This window comes from Carlito syrichta, unplaced genomic scaffold (assembly GCF_000164805.1).
Source record: "Carlito syrichta isolate Samal-C Ts95f unplaced genomic scaffold, Tarsius_syrichta-2.0.1 Scaffold316384, whole genome shotgun sequence".
In the NCBI taxonomy this organism is placed as follows: Eukaryota; Metazoa; Chordata; class Mammalia; order Primates; family Tarsiidae; genus Carlito; species Carlito syrichta.
The window spans coordinates 928,650-952,267 of NW_007260480.1; the positions used below are offsets into that span (position 1 = coordinate 928,650).

At 53.5% G+C, this 23,618-nt stretch overlaps 1 protein-coding gene across 1 annotated transcript in view; it reads right to left on the reverse strand.

The window, feature by feature from the left end:
- SSBP3 (single stranded DNA binding protein 3) overlaps window positions 1–23,618 on the reverse strand; it is a 122,556-nt gene that overhangs the window by 29,395 nt on the left and 69,543 nt on the right. Inside the window, exon 2 of the mRNA XM_021707100.1 lies at window positions 19,330–19,419. Within this exon, the coding sequence (XP_021562775.1) occupies window positions 19,330–19,365 (36 nt within the window). The 5' untranslated portion in view covers window positions 19,366–19,419. The remainder of the gene's footprint in view (window positions 1–19,329; window positions 19,420–23,618) is intronic.

Here is a 23,618-nt window from a genome sequence, read left to right on the forward strand (position 1 = left end):
AAAAAAAAAAATCTGGGAAGGGAACAGCAGCTCAGAAGTCTCCACACTGATCTGGAGCTAGGGTTTGGAATCATGAGGACCAGGGAATCCTGGCCAGGCCCACCGCAGAGAGAAAAATCCCACCACAGTCTTAACAGAAGCTCAGCACCCACCTCTCTAGGGTATGACGTTCCTCTCCCACCGGTGGCCCAGGCAGGTGCTGACTGGGCTCTACTTAGGCACCTCTCAGCACAGCCACCAGCGTTATGGAGCCAGAAAGCTTTCCTTCTGTGGAGCTGAACACCTGCCATTTCCCAATGGATACCCATGCCCACACAAAGCTTCTCTGCAATCCTGCTATCTCCACATCGCCTGGAGCTCTCTGTCACTACGTTCTCTGTGCCTGGGCTGGGCATGTCCCTAAGGCTGTGTGGCATCACTGGGAGGAATCCTGCACAGCCTGGCACGTTCTCAGGAACAGAAAGCCAAGTTTAAGGGAACATGTGCTTCCATGAGGAGGCAAGTGCTTCTGCTTTTTGGGATTTTTTTTTTGAGTTGGAATGTCACTGTTACTCAGGGTGATCACAGTTCACTGCAGCCTCCAACTCCTGGGCTCAAGCGATATTTTTACCTCAGCCTCCCAAGTAGCTGGGACTACAGGCCTGTGCTTGCACATTTTTTGTAGAGACAAAGTCTTGCTATGTTGCCCAGGTTGGTCTCAAACTCCTGACCTCAAGCAATCCTCCTGCCTTGGCCTCCTCAAGTGCTGTGATTACAGGCATGAGCCACCGTGCCTGGCCCGGCCTGTGTTTTACTAGGCAACAAAAAAGGGTCTTGTCTCCCATCCCATCCTGTACTCAACAAGAGACCCACAGGCAGGTTGAGAGAAAACAGACTTTTCATGGTCTTTTTGATTTGTTACCCACTCAAGGAGAAGGCTACATAGGGAAGCGGGGGGGAGGGGACCTTAGTTTGAGGACTCTGACCTTTGTTGGGACAGAAGCTGCTCTCTCCCTCACTCTGGGCAGGTCTGGTAGGCAGGCAGGCAGAGTGGACCACGGTGGAAGGTGAGAGGAGGGAGTGTCAAAGCTGATAGTACTGATCAGTTTTCCCACACAGGACAACTTCCCTGCGGGGCCTTCCTGGCTCCCACTTGTTGAGAGTTTCTGAGGAACCGAATGGGTGCATCTGGAAGCCTGCTTGGCCAGGACAAGTCTTTGAGCCCAGCTCCATTCAGACTGTCTCCCTCCTTGGACACTGGATGCCTTCTGTCACAGGTGCTGGCCCATCACACCCTTCATGGACGAGGTGAATAGAGGCAGGCAGCACAACTGAGGTGAACAAAGTATAGGGGTAGATGGGGCAGCCGGGGGCCCTTACCAGAAGCTTAGGGAGAACCACTCCTGCCTGGCGGTCACCTGTGTGTTGGGTGGCTCTGACAGATTCTATCATCCTTTCTTCCAACTTCCTTACTTATAGGGGAGAAAAGAGAGGCCCAAGACAGAGGTGAGGCTTCTCCAAGACGACAGAAAAATAGCTAGCATCCTAACTCCAGCCCAGCATGCTCTTCATGACACAATGTCTTGTCCACACCTATTTTAGAAGTAAGGTAAGCAGAGCACTGGCCCCAAATCCTGGCCCTGCCAGTGGCTGCACTTCCACCCCCTCACCGGTGAAAACAGGGATAGGTACAGTGAGTGTGGCCTCTACCTGTATTAGTTCACCTAATCATGGGCTCCTTGCAGGGATGGGTTTCAATCGCTCCACTTTATATAGCCAAGGAACCGAGCCTTGGAAAGGTGAAGTCACTGGCCAGGACTCACCGCTGTTAAGTGGTGCAGCCAGTCCTCTAAGTGTGATTCTAGAGTCCAAGGGGGTCTCGGTAGCCCACTATTCCACAAGCCAGCGAGCAGGAGCCCGTGTCATGCGTCAGAGCACAGAGAATGGATCCCAGAGGTGGAAGAACCCAGGACTGCACCCAGATCCTGGGTGCTGACTTCCTGTGCCTCCACCCAGTCCCATGCTGAAGTCATGGAAGCATGCTGGCTCGTTTTGGCCTGGAGAGTTCCCGGCCTAGCTGGGGAGATGAATGAGGACACAGTGCAAAACAAGCTAGAGTGCTGGCTGAACCAGCCACAGGACCCAAGAGGGGATGCCTGCCTCCCTCTCACGGCCCAGAGAGGTAAACTAGGCCCAGGGTGCCTGCAGAATGTAGGCCAGGTCCCTCTGTGAGCCAACAGTGACCCAGAGGACTACAGCCCCCTGACTAGCCAGAGTGCTTTCCATTGTACCACAATGCCTCTGCCAGGAGGTGGCAAGAGGACGTGAGCCCTGGGAGAGACCTCAGTGTGGGGAAGTCCCTACTCCCAAATCAGGGAAAACAAAGGCAGCAAACATAACCATTTCCACCCAGCCCTTGTGCTGCCCCCCAACCCTGTAGGTGGACTTGACGGTCCATCTCGGCCAGCCCCAAGATCTCTGGCTGGAGAAACCTAACTCCCGCTATTCCTTTTCAATCTTCCTCCTGTAATTGTGGCAGCTTTTGAGAACCACTTAGGCAGGGCCAGGAGGCTGTGTTATGGGTGTGATTGAGGCAAATATTGGGCCATTTCACGAAAACGCTGAAGTGTGGACGCTTGACAGTTTAGTGAAAAAGCCTTTACTAGTCTCGCCTTGGTGGGAATAGAGCGCGTTCACAGCACAACAGATCCCAGGGCTCCATGGAAATATGTGTTAGGGCCACCATGCTAAACAGGACCCCATCCCTCTGCCACATTCCGCCTAAGTCCCTGCACTTCAACTGAGGTCAACCTGTGGAGACAGGCTGTGGTGTGATGGGACGAGCTTCACAGCTGCCCAGGCCTAAGACCCAACCCCAGTTCCTCCAGCACATGCTGTTAAGTCCAGCTGCTCCACAGCTCTGAGCCTCACCATCCTAGAAGGGAAATGGCTGTGCGAGGCACACAGGGTTCCCAGCTTTCCAAGTCTTCCGCTTGCCTCCGTGGACACCTGCTTGCCACTTACTCAGAAAGCAGGAGCTTGGACTTGCCAGCATGGTCTGCTGGAAACCTCCTTCCCAAAGCCTTTCCTACTCCCACCAGCCAGTGTGATGCACATACAGAGCCTCCTCTCCTGACCCCTTGCCGTAGCTGTGGGTGCCATGTGGGCCCTGCCAAGGCAGCACCTATTGCCTGCCACTCACCCCCACGGTACATCCAATCAGGGCCCAAACAGAGCAGTGAGGCTCAGTCAGCAGGCAGACCCCACCACCACGGTCAAAGGGACGAGGCCCGACAAGCCTCTGGATGGGCACATCTAACACCGCTAGGTTCAAGGAACCAGGAAGGAAAGTCAGTAACGACAGGTTGACCAAGTTGGTCATCTGAGCTAAAGATTCTTAGGGGTGAAGACAGCTCCTTAAAATTAAAAGTCAGACTAATGAAAAATAAAACTACAATACTTTTTTAAAGGAGAAAAGTAATAAGCTTTGTGTTAAATTAAATACACCCAAAACTCACTGCTCCTTCCCCCAAATGCCACCCACTCAAAATTGCCTTCACCTACCTAGAAACCATGGACTTGCAGAGAAACAGAGCTGAGATTCAAGTCTTGGCTTTCTGGGTTTGGCGGAGATCCTGGGAGGGCCCAGCACGAGAGTGGGCTGTGGCCAGCAGTGAAAAACGCCGGCTCCCAAAGCTCAAAAAGCGGAAGGTTGGAGTCCTGTCCTTGTGACCCTGGGCCTCAAGTGCCTCATCCCTGAAGCGAGGTCAGGAGTTGGAGCTCCACGGTCCCCACAGATCTCAAGAGCCTTAAGAGAACTCTGTGACCTGCCATGGGCTGCCCAAACAGAAGCCATTACCATCTAGGCCACGTCTGCCTTTTGTCTTTGCAGAAGGCCGACAGGGAAAGAGGTCCTGAGGTTTCAGGTTGCTAAAACACTCCACACGCCTCCATCCCTCCTGGTACTTGGGAGCACTGGCCACTGGGATGGTGAGACCAAAGGAATGGGTTTTATCAACCAGCAATGGGCCCTGGAGGATTTGCAGTACTGGTGGCCTGTGTAATCTGCCCGTTGGGTGTGTCACTTTAATTGAGCGAATATAAAATTATAATAATTATATACATGGCAAAAGGCACTTGACAGACAATCCAATTTGCTCCTTGGACACAAATGCTGATGGAAAATGCCTTAAGCAGATTCTGGGGAGAGGACCGTGGTGTGTCCAGGTGCCATGGATACCCCAAATCTGTCCATGTGGTCTGTCTCACCCACAGCCTCTCTGGAGTGGGCAGCTGACCACTGGGCAGGGTGACAGAGGGGGCAAGTATATACATGCAGCTCATTGGAGGCAATTTTCTCATTTCAACCTGCAGGGATGAACTTGGCATGTCTTGGAGAGCTGTCTTACGATCCTGCTTTCATCTATTCCCTGAGGAAGAGGTGTGGGGGTAGGGGGTTATGCAGGCTGGAACCGGGCCTGAGACATCACTTAAGGGCAGAGAGTGTCTGAGCTGTCTGCATGTGGGCCTGGTAAACGCACAGTAGGTCCTCGGAGCTGAGCTGGGCCACACACAGTGAAGCAGCTGCCCGGGCTTCATGGTCTCCAGGGAACTCACAGTGGGGCTCCTGGCCACGGAGACCGGCCCACAACAATCATAACCCCGTGTAGGCAGGGGACAAGAAGGACAGGCCAATGGGTCTGGCAGTAGTGTGGACCGTCTTCCTGGGACGGTGGGGCAGTCAGCAGTTGGAGGAAGCAGGAATGTCCCCCATCTCCCCTTTGGAGTCACCTCTGCATAAACATGAGAGATCCTCGCAGCCACCAAGGCCCACTCCGTGCAGAGATCAGCCAACGGCTCATTGATTTCCATGTGAGCAGAGGCCCCAGCTGACCTCCCTTCCTCCCGCCAGTCTCTCCACGGAGCCAGAAAAGCGCTGGCAGACGGCGAGGGTCCAGGGCTTCCCAGGAGGGGCCTGCTAAGTCAAGCACACAGGGTGCTCAGGGAAGGCTTTGCTCAACAGGCTTGAAGCTTGTCTGCCTCGTAGAGGAACAGAATCAGCAGGTGACGGCTTTCCAGACAAAGGGAGGAAACACGACAGATGAGAGTGTAGGAGGTGGCCAAAACCTAACGCAGCGTTCCTCCACACACTGCTCACCACCACCTCTTTCTCCGGCCCTTGGACTCTGACCGTGCCACTACACAGACGGGAAGACTGAGTCTCAGGGAGGTAAGTTCACTGATTCCAGGTCCACCCTGCTTCCAAGGTCCAGGCAGGGTCCTCTGCACCACAATGCATACCCAGGGTGGAGGCTGGGGCTGGCTGCAGCCCAGAGACCCCAAGAGCATGGCCATCAGGTTGAGCTAGAGTAAACTCAGGGCCAAACTGGCCGGCCACCTGTTTTTATAAATTAAGTTTTATTGGAACACAGTGCAAACAAAGTTTTATTGTAACACAGCCACACTCGTGCACTGTTCACAGCTGATTAAAGAGACCAGCTGGCCTACAAAGCCTAGCTGGACCTTTATGGAACAAGTTTGTGGACTCCTGAGCTGGAAGATGGTTCTCAAGACCAAAGGGGAGGAAACCTGGAATCTTTAACTTTCAAGGAAATACAAACCAGGATTACACTTACTTTCTGATTTTAAACTCACCTCTCACTTATAAGACAAATGGGAAAAAAAATTAACCCCATTTTGCAAGGGAGAAAATGGAAGTCTAATGACATTAAAGTATTAATTATCAGAGCCAAGATTTATCCCATTGAAGACAAACAGGATGAACACCAGCCCGGAGTCAGCAAAACTTAAACTGTGTACTTGCACCAACCGGCTACGTCACTAATCAATGAGTTCTGGTTTTTTTGGCCATTGATTTTGAATAAGAGGACAGTTCATCATCTTAACACAAAAACCAGCATTCACGTCCAATGGGCCAGTCCCACAGTACCTCCTTGTTGACAAGCTCCCCAATTTCATTACTGCCACAATGCTAGGGATCAAGCTCTTCCCTCGCCAGCTCAAACATTCTGGGGCCCCAAGTTCTTTCAGCAGATTCAAACTGTCTGGACCCTTCCCTGTGGAGTGAATTCACAGGAGATTCTCTGAGGTCATCTCAGTCAGGAAAAGGCTCGATCTCAAATGGCTATGGTTGGGATGGGGCAGGGTATAAGAGAGATGGCTTCATCTCTGGCCACTAAATCCTGGAGGCCTTCCTACCGGAGACTGTGTGTGTGCATGTCCATACAACTCCATACTCTTTTCAGGGACACAGGACAAAGCATCAATAGAACACATGGACAGCACCCACCTCAACCTGGAAGTCAGCTCATTTAGCGACTAGATACCAGTGTTCTGGGCTGAGTGTGTGCTAAGCTCCGGAGACACATGGACACTCAGTACTCCACCCTCCCTTAAAGAATTCCAGCCTTCTTGGAGAGACCAAGGCATCACTACAGTACAGCCAGGTACCAGGTGCACTGGGCAGCGAGGGGGCGGTAATCACAGAACAACCACACCGAGGCAGAACATGGATGAGCAGGTGTTCCTTGGCAGAGAAGAAAAGGAAGGGTATTCTGGGCTGAAAGGGTGGCATCCATGCGGCCCAAGGCAGTTTGTGAGTGTGGTCCTGGAGGACTCAGGCACAAGGTGATGACCCTGGAACTGCCTGGGAGCACTAGGCCGAGGAGGAGGAGGAGGAGGAGGAAGAGGAGGAGGAGGAGGAAGAGGAGGAGGTCATCAATCAAGGGAGTGGTGATCTGATCTATATCTTGGGAATCACACATCCATTCTGTTCCTTTCCAAGAAAGTTTCTATGCCTTTCTCAAGCCACAAGCCCATTAAGATTCTTATCTGAGTGGCTCCTTCCATCCTACCTGCTGCCCCACTAAGCCACACCCTAGCCCTGTACAGTCAGTCCTCTTCATTTTTTTCAATTAAAAAAACCTTTTCAGAGACAGTCTCACTATGTTGCCCAAGGCTGGCTTCAAACTCCTGGGCTCAAGAGATCCTTCCGCCATAGCCTCCTGAGAAGCTGGGACTATAGGTGTGGGCTGTCGTGCCCAGCTCCCAGTCCTCTTTGAGTTGGGAATCTCAAGCCCTGGGAACGGTTTCCAATACCCATTCCCATCCATGCGGGCCCTGGCGGGTCACAGAGAGCATTCCTCTCCCTCCCCGACCTCTACTCATAGCAGCAGAGGCAGGCTTGGGGTCAAGTAAGGAGGAAGAGACAGACCTGGGATCCAGGCCCAGGTCAGCCCCTGGAGCACAGGGAGAGTGTGTGACCTTGCCTAGGAGCAAAGCCTCTCCCCATCGAAAAGATTTCCTTTGCTTAAAACAGATAGTGCTGCAAAGACACAAGCCACTCCTGCCTGCCAGCCTCCGCCACCTCCACCTCTTGCCGGAGCTGAGGCTCCACTGTTAATCACGACAGCACAGCGAAGGCGAGGTGCATATTAAAAAGGCCCTGCCTCGTCTACCCAGAGAATTCCTGCTCCACTTTCAGCTCTCCAGACACACATGTGCACACAGCCTTCCTGCACGTCTCATCGCACCCTGACAGACAAACCCCAAAAAGTAACGACTCATCAGACCCAAACAGGAAGGAGGAAGCAGGGCCCTGGAAACCACAGATCCACAGAATTCAACCCCAATTGTCCACTGGGCAGCAGACGGCTAAGAAGGGAGCAGGAAGGTCTGCCAAGGCCCCCGTCTGGTCCCTCAGCACCCTGGATGACTGTGTGGGTATTCGTGCCTCTTCCATCCTGAGGAGCTTGGGGAATAGCCCAAGGCTGCTTCTTCCTTCCTCTGTTGAGGTACAGCTATGGGATGGAGCAAGGAAGAGAACTAGGACTCTGGGGAGACCTGGCTCGGGAAGCCGGGCCCTTGGTCACACGGGCAGGGACAATACCTGGAGAACCTCAGAAACATGAGGAAGCAGCTCTGTGGTGCTCAAATGGTGCTCCTAGGCCAGGAGCCCGGCCTGTGGCTCCCCCAAAACTCACCTAGCCTGTAAAACAGGGCTGCCCCAACCGCCTCACAGAGAGCCTCACAGAGAAGCGCAGGACTGAGACTCCATGAGGCAAATACTTAGTCCAGTGCAGAGAACAGGCCCTCACCAGAGGTAGCTGCTAATAAATCAGGCTGTGGCTTGGGATTCCTCAAGGAATCCTTCAGGAACCTCCTCTTTCTTGGACTCCGTCTTCCTTACTAGCCCAGGAGCCACCTCTCTTGCCGACAACTTATAACCTGTCCTAATCTGAGCCTGTCTCGAGGCTGCAGTGTGTCCCTCAAAGAGAGGCGCTTGGGAACCCCACCTGATGCTGGGCGCTCTTCAGCAGACTCCACAGAAGTCATCTGGCCCTAGAAGTGGCCCCCTATTTCTTTTGCCACCCCCCAGCCCTTGATGACCCAGAGAACAGGAGCCAGGTTTCTTCTGTGTTTACAGGTGGGGAGACTATGACCCAGGAAAGTAAAGCCACTGCCACAGAACAGATCGAAGTTTCTAAACTCTTAGATCCTTTCCACAATTATGATTGGCTACCATAATTAACCTAAGGAAGAGGAACTCAACTAGATTCCCATCTTGAGCATCTTTCCTGACCTTGGAGCAAAGATGAGGCAAGACTTTGTCAGTCTTCTTGAATAAAATGACCCGAGAGGGAAGAGGCATCGAGAAGGGGAGGGGAGGATTTGCAGTCCGTGGGAGAATCCAAGCGGATTGATGGCGGGGTGGAGGCAGGTCTGAGAGCCCGCAGCTCTGGCGTGCCCTGAGATCAACAGCTGGTCCAACAGGGGCGAAATCACAAAGGACTCTGACTGTCTCACCAGAAACCCGGACTTTATCCTTCCAATGAAGGGCCACCTCAGATAGGAAGAGCACCTGATGAGGAGAATGAACCCCCGTTGCCCTGCAATTGGTCCAGGATGGGGTCTGACCTGTGGGTTAGGAACGCCCGGGGCCCACAGAATGCCGTGCCTCCCAGACCTGGGAGCCCAGCAGGGTGAGGCAGAAACTATCACTCAAGAATGTGTGCTGAGTGAATGAGTGATCGGATGGATGCCAGCCTCAGAGAAGAAGACCTTGCCAGATTTCTGGTCGGCCCTTCATTCTGACCACGTTCCCAAGCCCTCTGGTGTAATACACAGCAGGTAAGGCAGGCAGAACTGCTCCTATTTTCAAGGTGGGAAGACAAACTCAAACGACACTCAGGTGACAGAGTTCAGATGGGCAGGCAAACCTCCGGGTCCCTGAGTCAGAGGCTGGTCTCCATCACCAAGCCCACAGAGACAAGCTTGGGAGGAACAGAGTCAGCGGCTCCCTGACAGACAGCCTGCTCCCTGCCACTACCTCCTATCGGGTGGACTCAAGGTGGTGGGCAGGAGCAAGTGAGGTCACACGCTCAAGGGCCAAATGGGGCCTGGTGCTGAGGAGGTGCCAAATTCGTTGGTCAAACTGACTTAAAAGCCAATCCAGGGCCGGATGCGGTGGCTCAGCCTGTCATCCCAGCACTTTGGGAGGACGACGCGAGTGGAATGCCTGAGCCCCCGGGTTTGAGACTAGCCTGGGCAACTTGGCAAGACCTCATCTCTACAATAAATCGAAAATGAGCTGGGTGCGGTAGCGCACACCTGTAGTCATGGCTGCTTGGAAGGCTGAGGCAGAAGGACTGCCGGAGCCCAGCAGGTCGACGCTGGGGCGGCTATGAGCGTGTCACTGCACTCCAGCCTGGGTGATGGAGTGAGACTCCAACTAAAAAAAAAAAAAAGCCAATCCATCTCAAAAACACTCAGAGCCTCTCCAAACATCAAGTCCACTAAGGCCGTGCTGAGCCTCTAAGACTCCCTTCTGGAAAGAGGAGAAAACTCAGGGCAGCCTTGCTCGTGGATAAGCTGGAAGACCCAGTCTCACACTGGCTTCTAGCTCTGGCTTCTAGAATAGTCCCAGAAACACCTACAACGACAACTCTAACGGTTAAGGCACTGAGTGCTGACCTGGTGCCAGGTCCCAGGCAGGGCTACATTTGTATCACCGCTCCTCAAGCAACTGAGGTTCAGAGGGACCCATGTTCTCACAGGAACCCAAGTGCCCAGCTAGGCTATGCGGCCCAGAGGCCACCAGGAAGGCTGGACTACCTTCAGAGAGGGAGAGATGGGACCTAGCATCTTCCTGCCCAAGACAGAGGGGGCAGATGAGCCAATGGGCACACTGGGCCCCAGGCCCAGCAGTTGGTCAACACACATCCTAAAGCCAATCCCACCACCTTTTGCCGGCAGTAACAGCACCTTAGGGAACGTGAATGTAGCCTTGTGTGCATAGTCCACCCTCACTGCAGCCTCCAGAGGAAGCAGCGTGATCTGCTACATGATGGCGCCTACCACACGGCTGAGGAAACAGGGCCTGAAGTGACTGGTAACCGTACACACTGCATCACCAGGAAGCGGCAGAAGCCATCTTGCTCCAAAGCCCCGGTGCATAGCCACTCTGCAGTCTGTCTGACCCCCAGCTGGGTGTTCTCCATTCCCCCATCCACGCACTGCATCCAGATCTGGGATTGTGAGCTGGGGTCAGAGGCCCTAGGGAGCCCAGCACCCAGCACAGAGCTAGCACTTCATGAAGGCTGTGGCCCCCCCATGTCCCCAGTCTCTGTCCGACCATGCTGGTCTTGAGTAAGGGATAGGAGGCTTGTCTGGGAGAAAAGCTCACAGAACCACAGACGGGCCCAGCCCAGGGGCTTCCACACTCCAAGGACTTCATGTGGGGGAGGGATTATTTTAGGGAAAGGCTGCCTGGGGAGTTCATCAAGACAGAAACAGGACACGAGCCTGGTCCCCCACTGTGGGTCCCTGCTGCATCCCCACACTTAGGACAGCGTCTCACCCTGAGCTAAAGGCAGGAATGGACTCGGACCCCGCGGGGCCGTGCCCCGACCCACAGCCCAGCCCAGCATCCCCTGAAGGGCGGCTTCCCCTTGCTGTGGCGTGATCCTACTCAGGGGGTCCATCCTGATCCATGTAATGCTGAGGCGTGTTATTACAGGATTCTGCTGGAATTCTTTTCCTCAAACCTCTTCTGCTACAAGGACTGAGGAATTTGACCTTTTTCTTTTTTCAAAGGAGAAAAACCTCGGCACAATTTGCTGAGGAAGAAAGTGGGGACAGGAGCAGAGGAGAATCTACCCCCTTGGTCAGTCATGAAGAGACAAAACAAAAACACCCTCCACCCCCGCAGGGGTCCCCCATGTCCCCCAGTGAGAGGCAGGAGGGCCTTGTGGGGAAAGGGGGAACAGCCATCGCATGGCGCTGGGAGTGCTGACAACCCACAGTAGATGGAGTAGCTTCCGGGCACAGGGAAAAGAATGCAGTTCCAACAGAACCCAAAGCAAAAGCGCAGGTCCACAGGGGAAAGGCTAAGCCGGTTCCAGCTCTTTGACGGGAGGGGAAGGCAGCCACTGACACCAATCCTTCCTGGGTCTGCTCCGCAAAGCCAGAGACGCAGGGCTTGGGTTCCAGCTCAGGAGGAGAGGCCCAGAGAGGGTCCACCCGGGAGTAGCAAGAACAGAGCCCAGGCCTGCAGGTCCAAGGGTCCTGCCAGAGACTCTCCCCAGTCCCCACCCTCCCAAAGGCGGAGAGGGGAGGGAGAGTCCCCTCCCGGCCTGGGAGGCCAGGAGGAGGCGGTGTGTGCAGACCCGCCAGGCTGGCTCCGCGTTAGGGGGCAGTCGAGGCCCACGGAGCCGACGGGTGCTTTGTTACCGAGCAAATCTCCCAGGCACTGACTGCTGATGCATAGCTAACTGGGCGGCAGACATTGATTTATGTTCAACTTTCCATTTCATCAGTGAGAGTTACGGCGCTACATGGGAAGTTCACGTTTCTCAGGGGGGGAGGGAGAGGCGGCTGGAGTGTGCAGACACCAACATGTCCACAAGCGTGCACACACAGGCACGCGCAGCCGTCAAGGCCACAACTTTTTTTCCTTTTTAAGAGGGAGGGTGAAGGGGTTGAGCCAGCTGCCGCCGAGGCAGCCTGGCACGTCAGGAGTAACCTTTTGTCCACGTTGCTAGGAGCCCTGGTGCCGGTCATCTGCTGCTGGGCAGACGTTAGGCACCAGGCTGGCTGCTGGGTGGGGAGGGGAGCACAGCCTGACCTTTGTGGAGGGGTGTTGGCAAGAAGAAAAGGCTTTCTTCCCTCTCTCCTACCCCAGGCCTCGTCACACAAGTCGGGCAACTGCAGTGGGGAGGACCAGCCCAGACCACAGTGCTTCAGGGAGGTCAGCACCCCTCATGGACAGATGAGCAAGCTAAGGCCCAGAGAAGGGAGAACAGCTCCCTACGGACACACAGGTGTTTGGCAGCAGGGCTGAACTCCAACCAAGGTGCCCTACTCCCTGGGCAGGGGGCTTCAGGCGCAGAGCTTGCAGCGGGCTTCGATCACAGTCACCAGGAGAGGGCTAGGGTGGGGAAGACTAGTGGCTCCCCACCTCCAACGGCCGGCAGTTGGGGTGCCCCGCCTCCTCTCTAATCCTTCTCAGCAGGGGTGACCCTGCCTTCTGTCAGTCTGGAGGCAGACAGCAGGGTGGAGGAGCTGGAGGGAGGAGCAGTGGGCACACTCACCCCTGACTCGGCACCTCTGTCCTCTTTGCCCAGACACCACGTCCACCAGAGCCACTCCCTGCACCCTCCACCCGCAGAGAAGCACACAGGGCAAGGAGCTGGGGTTGGAGGGTGGGCCCCCAAAGGGGAGGGGGTCTGCTTCCCGACATACAGGCAGTTATCAAGAAGCTTCGGATCCCACCACCCATCCGGCCTATCTTCCCGAGGACTGGCCAAACTGAGCCTCAGTTTCTTCATCTATACAGAGGGAATGCTGGGCTCTCCTCCTCCCCACCTCTGTGACCCACCTAGGCCTATGAGTGCCACTAACCTCAGCCTCCTCCCATCTCCAACACCCGAGACACCATCAGTCACGGGCAAGGAAGCTGCCCTCAGTCTCACTCAGAGGTCATGCCAGCTCAGGCCATGGCCTCCTGAAGGGACCACAGCCTGACTCCACACTGGCCAGCCTGCCAAGAGCCCGGCCCCTCCAGGCCATGGATGCTCTTCCTGGGATCATTCCTTATGAGGAACCTTCCATGGCTCCCCTCCATCTTGACGCCCTTCCTGTGTCTATTCCTGGCCAGCCCTGCCTATCTCCTGGCTCTGTCCCCACACCCCAGCCCAGCCACTCAGGGCCCTGCCACCCTAACGTGTCCTTTCACATCACGTCCGGCACACACGCGCTCTCAGCTGACACACTCCCTTACCCCCACTCGCCCCATTCAACTGCCAAATGCCTCCTCCTCAGCTCAAACGTCAGCCCCTCAGGGAGGCTTTCTCAGGCAGCCCCCCAGGTCAGGCTGGCTGCTTCCTGGGCCTGCCTCCTCCACCAGACCATGAGCCCCTGGAGGGCAGGGCCTGTGCTGCGTCTTGGGTGACTGAGAGGTCCCTGCACCCTGAGACCACATTCGAGGGGTGGGCTTGGGACTCTCATGGCTTGGCTTCTTCATGTGCCCAGCCTTAGCCTCACCATCTGTCAAATGGGTGGAGATCCCAGCCCCTAGCCATGAAGCCTTTGCCAGTAGCAGACTTTGGAAACCAAAAAAAAAAGTGGTTTCATTCTCCCCATGGCTCCCCTAGTCCCAGCCTTGTCCTAGTCAGCACAGAGAAGTCCTTCCTGTCCAGCGGCTTTCTGGCAGGAGGAATGTCCGCTTACTCTGCTACTCCCTGCTTCCCGCTGGAGAGGAAGGCAGGAAATGGACAGTACTTGGCCCGGCTTTCGGGAGCTGCCCCAGTGGCTACCACAGGCATGTTCTCATTTACTGGGCCTTGACCCTCCCTGTTAACGCACTGCCCACCCTAAAGCCCATAGTGCCCAAGGCTCTCTGCCGGGCACCCTGTCTCTGCTTGGTTACCACCGTCAAGCAGCTCACCACATCATTGTTAAACTGGTAGATGGCAGAAATGCCTTCCATACAAAGACTCTGAATGGCCTCCCTCTTCTTTTCTCTCAAGGACCTGGGGCTGGAGGGCTGCAGGCTCAGCACGTGGCAGGTTCTTCTACATGGCAGAGCTGCATCTGCTTCAAGACGGTCGCCAGGGCCCTCCTGAGGCTGCCCCTCTCCCAGAGAAAACCCAGCTACTCCTGCAGATGAGAAGAAGAGAGTGCTTCCTTTCATCGCAACAGGAAAGCCTGCAAGCCGTGTGTGTTTCTCTCCGCTCTTATTTTCTGGATCATTTCTCTGGTTTCTGGGCTACATGCATCATTGGCTCTTTCTCGTCCTTTCCCCCGTAACTAATGGAGAGAGTTCTTGGGGGAGAGACCTCAACCTCTTTCTAAGGCCAGTGGGCTTGGCCAGCAGGAATGAGGACTCCCTGGAAGGAGGAGATGTGTCAATCACTCCCTACTGTCCCCAGCCTTGGTGGAAAATATCCTGGGGTTTTCAGAGCAGGACGGGCTGGGTTTTTAGTAAAGAGAACTGGGACCCCTCCCCTAGAACTGTCTTTGGAGAAAAGGCATGGTCTTTAGCCATATATCCTCTGCTAGGTCTCTGTAACGCCAGCATCCACCATCAGAGTGATCAGCTACTTCCTGAGCACCAGTGGCAGCGCCCAGGTCCCTGCCTCCACAGAGCAGCAGATGCAGTTGCAGAGTAACTGTTTCAGGACCCAGACCCGGCCAAGGCACTGTCTAGCCCAGAGTGCTCCACTGGCTTTCCACTATCCACAGCATGAAGCCACACTCAGCAAGGTCCATCAGCAACTGCCCGGCAGCTTCTCCAGCCTCATCTCCCACCTCATTCTGGACACTGTCTCAACCAGGGCTGCCCTGCCTCCAGGAAGCCCCTCCTGATCTCTCACCCTGGCAGGGAGGCCTGTCCTCTATCCTGCCACTACAGGGCACAGGTTCCCTTGTCACCCCTCTAGGAGGCTGGCTGCTCCTGTGTGCAGACGATGGCCGATTCAGTTCTAGCCTAGAGCCAAGCCCTGTGCCTTGCACATCAGTGTGACGGACAACTGTCACTAGGCACAGTCCCTTCTCCTTCTGGGATTCCATTTCCGCGTCTATACGTGTCTGAACGAGATTGGGGAAGGCAAATAAACGGCAGTTGTGCCTCCCCTGAAACGCTCATGTTTGCGGTAGTCATTGCTAGTCAGTATCTGCTGAGCCTGGACATAGCTTCAGAATCATTCTCAATATGGTGGGCTGAGCTGCCCCCACGAATCAATCCGAGCTGGCGATTCAAAGGAAACTTATTTGCTACTTTTGAGAGAAGGGAGTGCTGGTTTCTGCATCTCTCTCCACTCTCTTCCTCCCCTTCTCCTGTTCTCTAGTCTGTCTGCTTCCTTTGGACAATCAGACTTGGATCAACATCTGAGCTTCTGAGTGTCTGTGGCAGAACACTACACATCAGGAACCAGGAAGCCTGGGTTTAGACTCCAATGAAGCCCTTGTTGACAACTCTGGACAGGTCATTCACCTTGCTGAGTCTCACTTTCCCAAACTGCCATGCCTCCTTTGCAGAACCATTGCAACCAAAACGAAAGTAAGCTGCATGTTGAAAAACACAACGTAGCTGAAAACAATTATTGGAATTTAAAAACAAAACAAGAACAAAAACAGTCTGTACCCAATGCTCTATTACTTGTGACCCCTGCCCTCTTGTAATTCTCTGGTTCTGGACTTAGAAATCCATACTGGACGGTGCCCCACTTATAGGAACCAAGGAACTAGGGGACTCACCCAGACCAGCGGGCCTGGCCAACGCCAAGCTGGGTTTGCCAGATGTGCAGCCTAACTGAGTTAAGCTGCGTGAAAAAAAATGCCACTGCTTGATTATGTAAAATCCATCTGGATCCAAAGCAGAAAATCAACGTTGGAAGGGCCCTCAGAGACCATCTGGTCCAGCCTGCTTCATCTACTGGTGAGAAAACTGAGGTCCAGAGATGGGGAGCAACTTGCCCAAGGTCACTCAGCAAGTGTGTGGCCAAGTCCTCTTTGCCCTTCCCCACTCCAAAACACCAGAACACCACTCCCAAATTCCCAGGCCGGCTTCCTGTTAGACCCTCCCTGGTCAGAATGCCGGATCTGACTGTGTGGGGCTGACTGGGCTCCTCTCCCATAACATGAGCAACAAAAGCAAACCCAGTTCAAACACGTACTGGGCCCCTAGTATATGCCAGGTGCCGAGGATGCCAGGCTTGGGCAGTCTTTTCTGTAAGTAAGTAACACAGAATTAGAATGCCCTTGCTAAATTCTATCAAGACCCCAAGAACCCCACACTGTTCCCCAACAGCAAGGTGTGGTCGGGTCAGTTTCCAAACCACCTCCCTGCCAGCCCTTAATTTGCTACGACACATCTCATGCCACAGGACCAGACAGGCACTGCCCACCCTGGAAACCCAAACACTGAAGAAGAAAAGGCTGACAGACAGACCCTGATGCTGCTTCTGACCCCAGGAGCAGCCTCGAAGCCTGGCAGTCAGAAGTCTGAAGAAGGAAGGGTCTGTGTTGTCTTCTGAGGGGCAATGATGGGGGAGGGGTGGACGGCAGCTCCACGCCCCCATCCACCCTGGAGGCTGCTGGCTTCTTAATTTAGATCTAGCTGGAGCTGAAGTTCTAACCTGAAAACTGGGCCAGCCATCGTGGGTCAGGGTCTGGCCAGAGCTGGCTCAGCCACCCCAGGCTGACGTCCTGGTGCAAAGCCTTCCCACAGCAGAGATGCCTACTCAGGCCTCGGCCAAGCAGGGGAAGAAGTGCAATTGTTGGCAGCAGATAAAACCCTCGATACCATCTCTATTTCCCTTCTAATATCAGAGTGGCCGCCTGCAAGATGAGTGAGGGGCAGGGCCAGCAATCAATAGCTAATATTCCTGTCGTGCACCAGCCTGCTCCGGAAATAGGCAGCCACTACCTCCTTCCAGAGAGATACCCTTTCCCCTCGGCAGTGGCCCAGCTTGAGTGGTTCAGCACCACAGCCAGGAAGGACCAGGTGGAGTATCTGGCCTAGCCTGCGTCCCTTCATCTTCCTGATGGGGAACTGATGCTGGGAGGTGAGAGAAGAGAGCCACCCGAAGCCACCCAGGGAGCAGAGAGGCCAAGACGCACTGCGCGCTGCTGGATGGCACAGCCAGCTCTTAGCCACTCATCCACACTGAAGAACAGAGATGACCTCAAGTCAGGAGGGTCCAAAAGTTACCTCCGTTGGATGGTGGCTGGTGGTGGCTAAATAAGGACAGGAATCAGTCTTGGCTTTCTGACCACACACCCCAAAACGTCACAGGGGAGGGCCCAAGAAGTAGGTCTGGAATTAGGCCCTAACCATGGGCAGCTACACCAAAGTGGGAAGTTGGGAGCTGTCCACATGTTAGGCAGACCCGAGCTTTGCCCCAAACTCAGCCAAAATAGAAGTCAACGGCCTATTTTTAAAAACACAACTGGCTACTGTCCACCTCCTTCCACAGCAGTGGCCTGCGATGGACACCCCAATGCCAGCCAAGTAGCCTCAGTGAGGGTGCACAAGGGTGAAGTAGGGAACCTGGGTACCAGGCATGGAAGTCACACTTGCACCATAGCAGGGCATCCTCGGCTTGCAAACCCGGGAAAGAATTCCCAATTGGACAGAATGCCAGCGGAAAGACCACCAGATGGGTGCAGAACATCACCCGTAGCAGGCAGGAAGATGACTGCCTTTGGCATGGGTGATCCTTTCGTACAGTGGCCCCATGGGTTTTCCCTCTGGGGGAAGGGCAGCAGCCCACACAGCTCCTGTCTTACTTCAGTCCATGGGTTTCCAAAGATGTTAAGGTCTCTCACTCTGTGGGCCCCTCTTTAATATGTCTGTGGCCTTCCCCCAAGCCAAGACCCTGACAGCGCCTGGTCTGGTCTGACCTGGAGCTATACCCATCCTGCACCTTGGGCAAAATTCCAGTTTTGGCAGCATGCTGGGAATGCATACAGATCCACGTGTAGCCATCCAATGCCCTAAACAGCCCTCCTGCGTCTGTCTCCTCCTCCTACTTCCATCATGATGGACAAGCTACTGCTTTTGTCTTCACACCCTTCTCGGCTGGTAAGCAGCAAGTCCTAGCCCTCTTCTCGCAGGGAATAACCTCCTCAACCAGAACACAAACTCTTGCAAAGCAGAAGCATCTCTGAGGTCATCTCCCACCCAGGGGAAGCCCCCTTAATATCTCTAAGAGACTTCCATCATGTCTTAGCTCAGTCTGACGCTTCCAGTGCCCGGGAGCTCCAGTCTCGAAGCCAGACATGCATGGGTGCTACATTCTGGCTTGTACCAAAAGCAAGTATCCTCAGATTTTTCCTCACTGGTCCTGGTTCTGGATTTTGGGACTTCACGGGGAAAGCTCTGCCTCCTTTTCTAGGCGCTAGCCCTTTCTTAACTGAGAGTGCCAACCTTCCAAAAGGTGTGTGGGAAACTCAGGCAGATTCTCAAACTCAGCTGCAGTCAGGCTTGAATGAATGTGAGATGTTATGATTGACTTCATCGTGAAAATTCCTTACAGACTTGCACACCGGTACCTCTCTAAGACGGCATTTCCCAGTCTCCATTTGGCTTAAATCAGATGAGCCACGGAAGGTTTGGGGGTAGGGGTGGGGGTGATTAGAGATGAAGGAGGAGGTGCAGAGGGGTTGGTAGCCGCACCCAACCCAGCAAAACAGAAAGCCTGATTTCACTGCACCCCCCCCAAAAAAAACACAACTAAACAAGGTGTCGGCCAGGCTCCCGACCCACGTGGGATCTGTTCCTGCCTGTGGCGGGCAGAGCGCGGGCACAGATGCTTGTGGGATGCCGTCTGTGATCACACTCGGAAAAAATCAAGTGGTTAACCAGAGGGAAAGGATTCTGAGACCCGCCAGGATGGTGGGTTTTTTGGGTTTTTTTTAGATTACGCCTAAGGTTTGTAGTTTGGACAGGCAAAATAAACACTGACAACAACAGAGGCAACAAAACAGAAACAAAGAACAATCTACTTCTTTTTTTTTAAAGCCTTTTGTTAAAAGAAAGTTCCACATAGAAACTGGCCGGGTGGTGCCCACGAAACTGGCGAGAAGGACGCATACTCCAGCAGAAGTGCTGGGCAAGACAGGCAGGGTCTGCGTTCCCATCTCTCCCCACCCCTTTGCTTTTAGAGGGGCTGGAGGAAGGGGTGGGAAGGGATGGGCCTGAACCAGCTTAAGCAACTGTATTTAGACCATGGCAAACTGAGCTACTTACTTGTCTCCCCCCGCCTGCCCAGGGCCTCGGCCTAAAAGTACAAGGAGGTGTACAAGACCCGTGGGCCCAGCACATACCTGAAAGAAACCCGGCGGGATGGGGCCTCCCGGCATCCCATCATTGGGGGGAATGTTGCCCAGCACAGGGCTCGGGGCAGCTGCTGCACTCTGTGGAGACAGGAAGGGGGAGAGTTAGTGGCCAAACCCACAACCAGAGATGCAGAGTTCGACCCCCGCCCTCAGCTCCCCTTGTCTGCTCGTGCCCCACCCGCCGGTCCTCCTCAAAGGCCACCTTCTACTTAAAGCCCTCCCAGATCCCCATGAATGTCATCTCACCACTGACATGGCATGGGTACAGGTTTAACATTCAGACCTGGACCCAGTTCTTAGGTGTATCCCTCACTGGGCAAGTGATGAACTAATTCCGAGCCTTCTCCTCCTCCATTCTAAAATGGGGGAACGACGCCCGCCATTTAGGGAGGCTGTAAGAACAGCATGAGACAAATGCCAAAGGTCCTTCCTGCAGAGCAGTGGCTGGTACTGACATTACAAAGCCTGGGCTGGCTCTGCCTGGCCACTCTGAGAAGCTCCTGGTGGGCAAGTGAGGTGTTTCTATGTTTCTGAGCCCTCTCCAAGTGGCCAGCATGCTGTAGAACTGACAATCAACAAATATCCACAACTCAATGAATACGCTGACAGATCAGCTGGGAAACATTGCTGGAGAGGGAGAAAGAGGGCAGAGTGTGTTCTCCCTCATGGGGGGAGACTGCTACTTTTTTCTTTATTTTTTATTTTTATTTTTTGAGTTGGAGTCTCACTCTGTCGCCCAGGGTGGAGTGCAGTGGCACGCTCACAGCCATCGCAGCCTCGACCTGATATGCTCAGGCGATCCTTCTGCCTCAGCCTTCCAAGTGCTGGAACTATAAGTACGTGTAATCACACCCAGCTAATTTTTGATTTATTGTAGAGATGACGTCTCACCAAGTTGCCCAGGCTAGTCTCGAACCCGTGGGCTCAGGCAATCCACTTGCCTCGGCCTCCCAAAGTGCTGGGATTACAGGCTGAGCTACCGAGCCCAGTCACTTTTCTCTTTAAATACTGCTCTTTTGGCATCTACCTGGTACATCGGCCTCAACAAATGCTTCCCAGGGGTGAGCAGACGTTGCTCTCCCCAGCCTGGCTTCTTCCAAACGATCTGTGTTCAGCTTATTTGTGTGGTCAGTGTGTCTGTGCCTGGCCCCGTACTCACACAGGCAAGGGTGAGGCTGAGATACCTGGTTTCGGCCCTGAGGAAGCCACAGGCCTGACTGTCCTACCTGGGCCCCTTCCCTGGTCCTCCCCACCAAATCTAAACCTCCAGGTGCTTGCTCTACAGGAAGCCCCCCTCCAACCTTGGTGGTCCCCAAACCCCAGGATGACCAAGAACATGACTCTCAGTCATCAATTATCTCTTGGGGCTCTTACTGGTTCTCTGGGATGGGAATGCACCCCTCAGGGTCGGGAAACAGAATGCCTGGTTTCCTCTTATATACACAGCCTCCCATCAGTACCTTGAAGAAGTCACTATTCTTTCCCTATCATCAGCCATAAAACAGGAACCAGAATCCCTAACTTCCAATGCTGATGGAAGGCAATGGAGTAATGTGTAGACCCGTTTGTACTCTGCATGCAACAAAATGAACACATATACCTGGGAACGAATGCACCTGGCTTCAGGCACTGTCCCCTGCACCAGCACGTGGGCTGGCTATGGGCAAGCCACTTGGACTCCCTGAATTTGTTCCTGTAAAAAGGGGGATAGCTGTTGTTCCACCTCCTCGCCAGGGTTTTTGGAGGATTAAGTGAAGGGATGGGCTATGTTTTGTAAGCTGGGAAAGCTCTGTGGATCTGGAAACAAAGACGACACAGTACAGGGTAGACAGCGGGCGTTTGGCAGACCCCAGGTGAAGAGAATGGGCTAGCCGCGTGACGCTTTTCAAAATGATTCTGCCTAGAGAAAACAGCCCTCTCTGCAATTAAAGAGATTCTGCCAACCATCCTGTAATGTGTTTACGAGTTTTAAGCATCTCCAAAAAAGTCAGGGCTGTGGGCCTCCCCACCCCACATATCTGCCTGGCCCCTACCCCCGTGTTATCTGGGATGGTAATCCGCCAGGTTCGCCATTAGCTGCATTACTGTTTCTCTGCGGTTAGTGGTTCTGTAAAAATGCAACTTTTTGTGATTAACAGCCAACAATTACTCCTCCGCAGAGCAAAAAAAAACTTTAAGGGGGGGGTGAGGTCAATATCCACCTCTATTTTCTTCAAGTTCTTTCAGAGATAGGTATGACATGTGACTCTCTGATCCTTCACAGATACATCATTATTTAACCAATTTAATCACAGATATCGCATCAGTGTTTGCTCATTTAGTCATTAGTATCCCATTGGTGCTTGCTATTTTTGGCCATGCTTGGGTCACCTAACTTTTGAAATGGTTTGCACTGGCCATTTGTAGATCTAATTTTATGGTAATCCATTCGCGTCCTTTGCTATTTGGGTATTTGACTTTTTATATATGGAAGATATAGGATACGGGTATAATTTTTTTGCAACATTTAAATAAAAACTTAGACACCTGCAAGTGTTCTGTTGCATGACTTACACGGCTCCTTCATGCTAACATATCATTTTCTTTTTCTTTTTTTTTGAGTTGGAGTCTCACTCCGCCACCCAGACTGGAGTGCAGTGGCACGTTCCTGGTCACTGCAGCCTCGACCTGCCGGGCTCCAGTGATCCTTCCGCCTCAGCCTTCTGAGTAGCCTGAATTACAGGCGTGCACTACCACGCCCGGACAATTTGGATTTATTGTAGAGATAAGGTTTCACCAAGTTGTCCGGGTGGTTCTTGAACCCGTGGGCTCAGGAAATCCACTCACCTCGGCCTCCCAAAGCGCTGGGATTACAGGCTGAGCCACCGAGCCCGGACTAAGGTATCATTTTCTTGTGAGATCAAGAGTGAGCCAAGAACTCTAGGACTAGGGCTGGGTGGGCCAGCCACTGTTCTGCAGATGCAATGGCCAGGGGAACCATGGCTCCGGTAAACACATGGCACAGTTCTCTGAAATCTGGGGCGGGGGATGCAGTTTTGCTGTCCTCCAACGAAGGAGGACAACCAAGGAAGACCATGCTAGCAGTGACTAAAGGACAGGAAGCTGAGGAGACGTTTTTATCATTTAAAGTCTTTTCTGGCAGCAAAATTAAATAGTGCTGCAGTGCTTATATGTGTGCACCGAATTATGACAGTTACTGCTGCTCCCCTTTGGTTATGAAGCAAACATGTGCTTCTAACAGAAAACATCAAAAAGGAGAGAAAAGTATGAAGAAGAAAATGGAAAGCAGCAACCAGTGGTACACGGCGACAAAAGGGTTAAGAGGTTGGGAAGGGCTCAGAAATAACTTGCTCACAAAATCCAATCCAAGGAACGCCCCCACTGACATCTATCAACATGGCACTGGATCCCTGCCCACACCCTCCTGCACAGGAAGGACAACAGGGGCTGTTTTACCCATCTCAAGACCCAGCATGATGTGACGCATACAGCAGGTGCTTAATAAATGATTACTATGTGTATTATTCAAAGATCTGCTCAAGCCTGACCACCTGGAGCCAGACCTCTCCGGATTGCTAGGAACTGGCCTAGCCCTGTGGTTTCCAACTTCAAGTTCGAGTTCCATTAAGGCACTCAGCAAAGCGTCTCATGTGAGTTTTCTCTAAAAACACAAAACCCAAACCGAAATCCCCTGACATTCACTGAGGCCTACAGCAGGCCGGTGCTGCGGTAGGTACCCAAGGCCGAACTCCCCCATCCGAGTAAGAGAAGGAAGAACACTGGATGCGGAGGCCAGAGACCTTAACACAAGGACCCACAATCCAGCTGGGAGCCCACAGACAAACCCTTTCTCACTCTGGGACTCAGTGTCCCCATGTGTCCAGTGATAGAATTAGAGGAAGTGACCACTACGGCACTTTTCCCAAGCTGCTCTCCTAGCCCAGTGTACACACCCAGGGGAGCAGGGGTTGGAAACAGGACCGCAATTCTTTCCAGGAGACTCTGGATTTTAGCTCCTCTCAGTTCACTGTAGAACATTTAGCAATTAAAGATTTAAAACTACCCAGAGACCCATCCGCCATGGGAGCCCACAGATAAGAGGGGCTGTTGCATCTTGGCTCTAACTGTCCAGGCCTTCCTCACCAGCATTTATCAGTATTTGTATTCATGCACGGGACTCAAGAAAGCAGACTCAAACTGGGCGTGCAGTCTGGTGACTTGCACTTAAAAAAACTAATTTAAAATTCTTTTCTAAACAGAAAACAGACCTTGCACCG